Source organism: Oryza glaberrima, chromosome 12 (assembly GCF_000147395.1).
Source record: "Oryza glaberrima chromosome 12, OglaRS2, whole genome shotgun sequence".
In the NCBI taxonomy this organism is placed as follows: Eukaryota; Viridiplantae; Streptophyta; class Magnoliopsida; order Poales; family Poaceae; genus Oryza; species Oryza glaberrima.
In genome coordinates this window covers 23,347,713-23,357,959 of record NC_068337.1, presented here as the reverse complement: position 1 = coordinate 23,357,959, position 10,247 = coordinate 23,347,713, and the positions used below count along the sequence as shown (strand labels likewise).

General features: G+C 39.0%; 1 protein-coding gene across 1 annotated transcript; it reads left to right on the top strand.

Annotated features, from left to right (window-relative positions):
* Window positions 1–3,443: 3,443 nt before the first annotated feature.
* On the top strand, window positions 3,444–9,547 carry LOC127757415 (uncharacterized). The gene is made up of 9 exons (XM_052282916.1): window positions 3,444–4,594; window positions 5,741–5,870; window positions 6,012–6,499; window positions 6,591–6,671; window positions 6,807–6,905; window positions 7,086–7,199; window positions 7,283–7,354; window positions 7,941–8,009; window positions 8,650–9,547. The coding sequence occupies exons 1-9, from the start codon at window positions 4,274–4,276 to the stop codon at window positions 8,908–8,910; spliced, it is 1,635 nt and encodes a 544-aa protein (XP_052138876.1). The 5' UTR covers window positions 3,444–4,273; the 3' UTR covers window positions 8,911–9,547.
* Window positions 9,548–10,247: the final 700 nt, after the last annotated feature.

The window sequence follows — 10,247 nt, the reverse complement described above, 5'->3', positions numbered from 1 at the left end:
GTAAATTCTACGGAAAATGCCTCCTTACCAAGCTTTCTAGCAACTGGATTACTGTTTCTTTTTTTTTTTTTGGTTACCAGAAAAAATCGAAACAGAGGAAAGATCTTTTCAGAACTGAAAAGTAATTTGTATTCACAAAAAGAAAAGGAAGGGTGTAGTGCTTCACTATGCTGACTGACATTTTTCATGAGAAACTATCACTACATGTTTCTGAAGGCTACTAATATTTCCCTCTATTTAGTCCCTTGGCTGTCTATGATGTAAATTTGATAGGCTGATGATTTTAATCAAAGCATTTTAGAAAACCGTGCTCTTGTTGATCCTCCATGATAAAAAGATGGTCAAGGTTAAAAATCATCAGATGTGACATGGAAGGATTAAAGTACACTTGTCACTGTAAAGGAATGTCGGAGTCACACTATAGATGCTATCTCATCTTCTCAAATCTATTGATGATGCAACTCAACAGTAGTAGACTCCTACACCTGCCAATTAGGCCAACTCCTTGACCACATGATCTAGAGAGATGTGATTATATGTGAATGAGAATTTTTAGTGCTTGATTAGGTAGTGTGTGTGGCCAAGCTGATAGCATGTGGAGTGGTTGTCTCTTTTCATCTACCCATCATTGTCCATCAAACTAAGCTGTTATGCTATGTTCTGGCTTTGTTTGTCCAACAATTTGAGACCTGGCAAAATGCTCATGCAATATTGTATACCACATGATTACAAACAAAAGAGGATTTTTGGAGTTGATCTGCCAACTGTGGTTGCATTATTTGTAAGATGAATTTTTCGACATCGAAAATACGCGGTTTTGTGATGTTGATGATTGTGTATTATATCATAAGAGTGGGCAGTTGGGAGTATGGCTCGGCCAAGAATAGGAGAGGTTGTAATTAACAAATATATTACTAGTAGAGAGTGATGTTTAATCTCTAGTCTAATTAAGTAACATCAAGCACAAGATCAAGAAAAGGAAAAACATTTCTACAAGTTGGAGGTCAATGTGGCATGGTTTGACCTTCTCCTTTTGAGATGATATAGAATGACAATATGAATTAAGGAAACCAAGTCAAGATAGGAACTTAACATTAAGTTAGTTTGGTGAACTAATTCTTCCATTGCAGTCAAGGATTAAAAAACCCCTGCAAATCTGGATGCAAGAATATAAATGCCTAGTCAAGATCCCAACAGCATCTCTGTTGCTAATACTGAGGCATGGTACACTGATGGCAATTGTTGAGAAGCAAAAGCAAAGAAAACCATATCCTAAATCTGATCTCAGATCCATGATGCAATCTCTGATGCATCACCCCCCTTCCCCATTGATGAGTATGCGGCGAAAAAAGAAAAGGAGAAGAAAAAGGAGGAAAAGAGGAAAAGAAAATGCCAATCTGCTTTGCTTGAGCCAAAAACAAACTCCAGCTAAGTGTCATGCAGACGTTTCTTGACCTAATAGTAGTAGCATCTCTAATCTCTCATAACAGGTCAACTAGGAGAGGCTGCTTCTCTTTTATCTTTACCATGCAGCACCTATAATTTGTTAGCACCTTGCCCAATAATTAGGCATGTGGTTAGCATGTGACAGAACCTCATTTAGCAGACTGATCCTCCAGAAATGTCATTATTAGACAGCTAAATTCAGAATTAGTAAGAGTTAAGGGAGGAGCAGTCTAAGAATGTTCTAAAAATGCAGGCTTGCAACAACGTGAGGAGGACAAGAAAGTGCAATATATCGCTGATTACCAATCTGGGATTTTCTGTATTACTAATGATGTAATAGTAGCTACTGACGTGTGGACCTGGACCCATATGTCAGTGACTGTTACTACACCAACAATACTGGAGAGGATGATATATGCCGCTAACTACTTTTAGGATACTTGCATGTCCCATTTGATAGATGAAGACAAGATGAAGAGCTTTTTTTCTTGTGATGTATATTAGCTATGGTGGTTCATCTCCCTCATTGGCACATTGGCAGTGGTTCAGACACCATTGCCTCCTTTGAGCCAGCACTTTCACACCAAACTGTAACAACCAAGAACATGAAGGTGAGCCTCCAGATCAGTGAAAAAGAACAAGAAGAAGTGAGTGCTAACCTCTGAAGTTTCTTTCCTAAATTTCCCCTTTTTGATCACTTGCAGGTTCTCTTCAAAGGTAGAAGCACCAAAATAGGCTTAGGAAAAACAAAGAAGATGGGAGAAACAAGCTGCATATATGTGTGGGGCCCACAAGCAAGAGAGAAAGAGAGAGTACAAAAAGAAAAGGAAAGGAAGAAAAGGCTAATATGCTCATCTTTTTTCATAGATTATACTCCATATCAGTAGTATATTGTGTCATAAAGAATAAAAGAGATATCAGACTGCCCCCCCCCCCCTCTCTCTCTCCCCCTTTCTCTTGCACACAATATCATGATCACACTATATTTTTAGTCATAGGAAGAGATATTTGAGAATTTTGACAGCTTCCTGATCTTAGGTTTCTTTATTGAACTGCTCTTCTTTTATCAGTGGGATAAAATGTTGCCCTATAGCTATATTTACAAGGACAAAACAAATGTTTTAGTATATACCAGAATCAAACATGCAACAATTAATTAAGTATTATAGAACTAAAACCACTTTGTTAAAAGCAAGGTCTAAATTATCTGGAGAAAGTAAGAAGCAACATGTGATATATTATAATATTGTCTAGTTTTTGTACTAAGGTGTGTGTTGCAATTGATGCAAGTGGGGTGTAGCATAATCCATACAAGTAAGATGCCAAGAATGGGGAGGAGAGACTGTGATTATGGCAGGAACATGCTCTTAATCAGTATACAGAAGTACTACTACTAACTACTTGCAATTACTCCAATCTCTCTCTTTTCTCATTAACTGCAATGCATAATCCGTACTATCCCGTGCAAGTAACTCAAAACTTAAGGTTAGGGCTACTAAATGAACTCTCTGCAAATCCCGTTGTTCTCCCGTTGACAATCATATACTTAGCATATTACTCATTGCTTGTTTGTTAGCTTATCAAGCACATCAAAAAAATAAAATTTTTAAACTTAGTTTTAAGTTATCTTGAATCATCGTTTATTGTCAATATTATCTTTTTGAACCGTCAATAAAAAATATAAAAAATTATCTATGAACTTTCCTTTTTCTGCTTCATTCTTTTTTATGGCTTATCAGCCATAGTTCAAACGATCCACCGTAGCTCAAATATCCTACTACTAATTATTTTTCAGCTAAAAAAGTTAGCTTCCATTTTCCAACCTTACAATCAAGCTAACACAGTCACTGTCATATAAATAGTATACTCACCCTAATCAAGCTAAATCTTTTATTTTCCTAATGACTGAACTCCGAAATAATATTAAATTAGAAATCTAATGATCTAGAAGATGAAAACCACCTCTTTTCTAATCAAGCTCTCTTTTGTAACCACCCACCACCACAGCCATCAACACCACCAACACTGCCCATGCTGCAGACTTCTTTCTACTCCTACATTCCACATATCTCCATGGACAGTAACTCCTCCTCCCAAGCTACCACTTCAACCCTAATCCCCTCTCTCTCTCTTCCGCAGAGGTAGAGTGAGAGAGATGGTCAGATAGCTAGATTGATATCCCTCTCTCTCTCACACACACATCTCTTTTTGCAAGATCTCTTCTTGTTCATCATCTTCTTCTTTTTTTCTCCCCCTTTTGCTTCACCAATCCATCTTTTGTCACGAGATGTGGCCGAGCTGAAGCTAGTAGTAGTGGAGCAGCGAAAGCAAGTACGCCAAGAAAAAAAAAGGAAGAAGAAAGAAGAAAGAAAGAAAGAAAAAAACGCCAGCTTGAGGGCAGAGGGCAAAAGCGGCGACGAGGAGCAGTGGCCAAAGCTCAGATTCTTCCCGTGGGCTATTTTTACCACCCGCATCCCCTCTCTTTGAGCCCCTTGGCCGATTCATTCACCGACGCAAAGATCCAACCCCTCTTCAGGTGTCGGCAGATGCCGCCTTTGTGAGGTTTCCAGTGGGGGGATTTCTCGTCGTTTCTTGCGTGCGGTTGCGTTCTTGATCCAGTGAGCGCACGGATATATCCGCCCTGGTTTAGTAGAGAGAGAGAGAGAGAGAGAGAGAGAGAGAGGGGGTTCTTGATTGAGTTCCAAGTGTTGGATTGGGTTCTTGGAGCTGTTGGATTGGGTTTTTTTGGGAGAGAGATGGGGGTTTGGAGGTGTGTGGGTTGACCGAATTGGATCAAGATTATTGCGGGAGGGGGGGGGGGGTTGCAATGGCGGATTTGGGGCTGTGGAAGCAAGGGTGGAGGTGGGTGGTGTCCCAGAAGCACATCCTGACATGGGCGCACATGGCGGCGAGCGGCGGCACCGAGAGGCTGGCCTTCCTGGTCGACCGGCATTGGCCCGCCGTGTCCCGGGCCTGCGTGAGCTCCGGCCGCCTCGCGCTCGCCGCGCTGCGGCAATGGCGCGGCTGCGCGGCGCGCGGGATCCTGGAGATGGCTAGCCTGGGCCCTGCGTCCGTGTTCGTCATCCTCTGGAGCTTCTTCGTGTGCATCACCTCGCCGGCGTGCGCCCTCTACGCGCTCCTGGGCATGGTACGGCATGCAAGTCTTGCTTGCTTTGCGCTTTCGCCTTGATGATGTAGTGGATTATGGATAACGATTTGTGCGCGTTCTAAATCTTGTCATGTGCTCGTCTTTCTTTTTTTCTTCTTTTTATCAAGGGTGGATTGCATGTTAGGTTACCTTTCTTTTCGAAAAGTATAGTTAAAGTGGTAATTGGTGGTACAAAAGTAGTATGTCATTACACTTTCATGAGATTGATCAGTTTGATGTGTTTCTAGATTCATTTATGCTTTAGTTATTGCAAGTTTATACTACACTTCAGTAATTCGCACGTGCTGTTTCTAGATGTTATTTTGGAACCGTTCACAGTATTTTAAGCATCATTTGCATTAGAAAGTTTTATCTAGTTTGTCTTGCTAGAGGAAGGAGCACATGGAAACTAACACTTGCATATTTAGGGATAAGCACTTCTGGTTCTATTCCTATTTTGTGTATGTTAGCTAATGTGTTTCTTGCTGAGTGGTTCAGTTTCAGGTTCATTAGCAGATTATCTTATTGGTTGATTTATGTCAAAATACTTAAGGTCAATTCGTAGTTTGCACAGTGTACTTCAATAACATGAATGCAACTCGTTTCTTTGTTCAGCCTGATATTTATGAAAAATCTTATAATGTGATACTGTGTTTAATATGTATGAACCTGTCTAGAGAATTACTAGCTAGTGAAATTCTACTTGTTTCATTTCACACAAAGTCAACTATGGGTAGACTGGTTCATGACCATTTATTTAGGCTCTGGTACACCTGTAACTACTGCTGTAGTTGACTATATGACTTACTTCTGCTGGTTTTCTACTGTGGTATGAGTTTCTCCCTTTGGGATACCACCTGTGTTCAGTGGAATGTCAGGTAGTATCTGACCTTTTCAGCTAGATTGCACTGGATAAATTATACTGAAATAAGCAATAAGAATGAATTCCAGGACTATGTCTCCTCTTGTTCTCTCCTTGCAATTCCTCTTATTGCAATGCAGACTGAACCACTTGTTTTTACTGTCATCTGGCATACTTGTTCAGTTAGTAACTTCTACTTGCGAGTAAGGATGCAAGATTTCCCATGTAAGATGGATACTATAAATATCATTTTGTCTAATTGCTTAATACCTTTCTTTTTTCAGGGAGCTGCTGGGGCAGTCATTCATTACATGGGCTATACGCCTGGTCTTTTCATTGTAGGATTATTTGGAATATTGATTATGTGGATGTATGGCTATTTCTGGATTACAGGAATGCTTCTGATTGCTGGAGGTTTGTTTTATCTTAATATTTAAGTCTGTTCATAATGATAATTTTGTGTTTTTGTTTGTCAAATCCATAAATTTTTCTTCCTCCCTAGTTGCATCCGTTTGATTCTTTTGACCTAAAGGAGGATCCTCTCTGGTAATGCAGGCTGTATGTGCTCTTTGAAACATGCACGATTTGTGATACCTGTGTTGGCTATGTATGCTGTTTATTGTGTGGCTGTTCGTGTTGGATCGCTTGGTGTCTTCTTGACATTGAATCTTTCTTTCCTGACAAATGATCTTCTGAATAAGTTGCTGCAAGGATACGAGGGAAGCACAGAAGAAAGACAGTTTGAAGAGCCAAAACATTCTGATCCTGTCATGGATGAGTTCTATCGCAGTTGTGAATTTCCCTCTGCTCCTGATAGTGAACCTGAGACTGTTTCTTCTGCAAAGCCCTTTTGCTCAACACCCGTCCAGGATGTGTTGCATGTACAGAAAGAGGCATCTCCTAGCAAAGTAGTGAAATCGGATTCTGTTTCATTGGATGAGATGAAGAGGATCATGGATGGTTTGACCCATTATGAAGTTTTGGGTATTCCTCGGAATAGAAGTATTGATCAAAAGATTCTGAAAAAGGAGTACCACAGAATGGTAATAAACCACGGCCTTCTATACAAGGGAAAATGAGAAATTCATGTTACAATTACTTCATTTTCATGGTACGTATGCTTTATTTGTCTAGGTCCTGCTTGTACATCCTGATAAAAATATGGGAAATCCACTGGCCTGTGAATCATTCAAAAAGCTTCAGTCAGCTTATGAGGTAAACTACAATGGAAGTTTATGTCTTTTCTCTTCCTTGATTATATTACAGTTAAATCTGGTTGAATATCTGCTCTTGATACCAACCATGGCTTCTATACCTGGATAAAGGGTAATCATTGTAGTTATGCTGCAGGTACTCTCAGATTTCACAAAGAAAAACACTTACGACGACCAACTGAGGAAAGAAGAATCACGTAAAATGACTCAGAGATCACGTGTTGTCTCTCAACAGGTGGGTTCTAGTTTTCACAAATTTAGAATCCACATGGTTGGATTATTTCTTTAACATATCTTATCAATTATCCAAGCATACGAATGCAGTTTATTCATGCTCTCATGTCCTTGACCTACTGACCTACTTGCTGTTTTCCTTTATGGGGCCCATTTGTAATTTGATAAACTCATCTTGCAGACTGGGGTAGAGTTTCTCTCCGAAGAGTCCAGGCGTATACAGTGCACAAAGTGTGGTAATTTTCATCTGTGGATATGTACCAAGAAAAGCAAAGCAAAAGCAAGATGGTGTCAGGTTTGGAGGCCAGAATTTTTTTTTCAGGTACTTTTAATCGAGAGTGTTCTTACAGCTAATTTTGTGGGAACCATGTACTGTAGGATTGCTCTGATTTTCATCCAGCTAAGGATGGAGATGGATGGGTGGAAAATAAATTTTCGTCATCCTTCAAGGTAATGTTTTATAAGCACATCATATGGAGAGTTCACTTTATTTTACTTAATGCTTGCCTTCTACAGTACTCATAGACAGAGATCTAGTGTCAATAGAATTTTAACTACTAGAAAATGGAAATTGAGTACATATTGATTTCGAACAAATGGAGAATGAGGTTTTATGAATGGAAGCACAATGTTCTGAATGTTTTGATACAAAATTACCGGGCGCTGTTTCCCACTGTCAAGCTTCAGTTCCTAGTACTTGTTATTGCCTGAAGTTAGTCATGTGTGTTCCGAGACCAACTTTGGACTTGAGCAAGCTCAGTTTTAGCTGTGTCAAGCTGATGATCTTTTATCTTCTAATTGTATTCCACCTAAAGAAAGCATCTCATTCCAAGTGTTAGGTACAGTCATTTTGTTCATTCCATAAGCAACTTATTCTGACTATAGGGTGAGATTCAGAAATTACTCAGCTTAAAAATGTGCACACATTTTGTAGTTTCCAACTATAATGTGTAAATTCTTCACTTCTCTTTATTGAACTATAATGTGTAAATTCTTCAGTACTCTTTGTTGAATCAAAGTGCATTGTTCACTTCAGGAAATACCTCGAGCTTTTGTTTGTGCGGAGAGTAAGGTATTTGATGTGTCTGAATGGGCTACTTGCCAGGTGAGTGTCTGACGATGTTTTATATGTTTGATTTAAGTTGACATGTATGTGCATTTGCAGCAGTGATTTTTGGATGTCTCAATTGATTTGATGTCATCTCCATATGCATATTTTTATACTCGGTTCTCTGCTGTTTTCGATGTCTTAACTGACTATAGATATGCCTTTGGTCAATTGACTTTGTTCAGTTTTGTATTTGATGCATATTCAAACGTCCAGATTGACTGTTTTACTTTAAAAATTGTTTCAGTTGGTAAATGAAAATTTGCTTACTTCATTGGAGATAGGATAATTCATGCATGCCATAGCCCATAGCCTTATTTTTCTGTGTCAAGTTTGTCATGGCTATAATAAACACAACATATTAATCGCACCCGCATGTCATCCCGACTGATATCTCAATTATTGACATACCTATCTAAGAGAAGAGCCAACAATGATGAAAGTAAAGGACTAATTTGGCTGTGCAAAATTGGACCAAAAGTTTATTTTACATTTCATACTTGCTTCATTCAACATAAACATCAAAATCTGGTACGCCAATTTTCTGGCGATACATACAGGGTCTTGTGATAGGTTCATTTGCATACATTAAAAATGGGAGCCTTTCTAACTCTGTTTTCTTTGCTTGATTGTCTAGGGCATGGAGTGCAAACCTAACACTCACGGCCCATCTTTTATGGTAAACATGGTTGGCGCAGATAGGATGTCTCAGAGATCCTACAGTTCTCGCTATCCCTTTAGTTTGAATGCTGAGATGATCCCTGAAGATGAATTTGAGCTATGGCTTCAACAAGCATTGGCATCAGGTGTCTTCTCTGACAGCCCGAAACGCAGGAAAAGCTGGAGCCCCTTCAAACTACCTCAAAAAGGGATAAAAAGTTGGCGGCGATCCTCATAAGGGCATAGCATTGAACAGCATGGATCTCACCTGAGTACAACACTGAAAAAGGCTATACTCTTTGTGAATGTAAATAGACTGACCAACAATTTGCCTGGATGAGCAACTAATTTTGTCCAAAAAGAGACACTGAAACAAGGGGGGTAAAAGGAACAAACTTTTAAGACATGACTGCAATGAATCTGACTGTTGAAATTAGTGTTCTCTGCAATGAGATCCCGCGAGTTTTATCCGAAAAGGTCAGATACTGGGATGGTGTGTCATTCATCAGTTCATCCTAAGCTCGGAAGGGTATCTCTGTAGCATGTTAACTTCAGTAGTTTTAGGGGATCGGCATCTGAGATAATTTCAAAACTTCATACCTGGTTGCCAGCATAAGTTCTGCAGGTGTTGAAAAGTTGTTGATCAGAGTAGCAATTTAAGGTCTGATGTTTCTGGGGAACAGTAGGAGAGAAAAAAATGACAAAAAAAAGAGAGTAGGTTGTAAATACATGAAAAGTTTTCATCAGAAATTAGTGTTGTAACATTGTACACTGTGATTACATCCTGTGCAATACTCCCATAATTCAGATCTGTGTTGTAATACACTACATACATCCTACAATTTTCTGGTGATAATAGAGATCTAATTCTCACCTATTATCGTTATTTATGGTTAGTCAGTTACTGCTCTGTATCTTCTCCTGCTAAACATAGAGGTTACTTATCACCTGTGATATGGTTGCTGGTTTCTTACCACTTTTCGTTTGTTAACATGAATTTGTATGGTTGTATTGTCATATTATAAATTTGGTGGCTTGATTTCTGCAGTCAGCAAGTGATAACATATGCAGTCTACTGGTAATTTTGGTTGATTATAAAAAAGAACTGTTGACATTTATGAGATGAACTTTCTTTCCATTTGTGGGGCTGGATCATCAGGTGGTTATTTTCATAGCAGCAACTCCTGGGTTCTGAACTTCTGATACCATTCTTGAGTTTAGATTGATAGCAATTAGATCATCTATGAGCAAACATTTGTTAAGTACACATGTTAATGAGTTATTATAGAAAATGAGTCAATGACACATACTTATGAACACTAGTATGTTTTTTCAGAATAAAATGAGAAAAAGGCCAATTTTGGATCTAATTCAGGAAAAGGGGAAAAAAGACAGTACTATATAGTCCACTCAATTTTATTTGTCATTTCCGGCACATGTTTTATCTTATTTTCTTTGCAATTTAGCACCATTTATCTTAAAATATACTCCCTCCGTCGGAAATGTCACATCCCTCCAAAATCCCATATATTATTCCTTTATATTATTGGCCGGAGGGAGTAGTAACTTACTACT

Bases quoted from the DNA above. Each gene is read 5' to 3' on its own strand.
- LOC127757415 (XM_052282916.1), top strand. From the start codon at position 4,274: ATGGCGGATTTGGGGCTGTGGAAGCAAGGGTGGAGGTGGGTGGTGTCC. The intron at 4,595-5,740 runs GTACGGCATGCA...TTCTTTTTTCAG, and splicing joins TCTACGCGCTCCTGGGCATG to GGAGCTGCTGGGGCAGTCAT. The intron at 6,672-6,806 runs GTAAACTACAAT...GTTATGCTGCAG, and splicing joins AGCTTCAGTCAGCTTATGAG to GTACTCTCAGATTTCACAAA.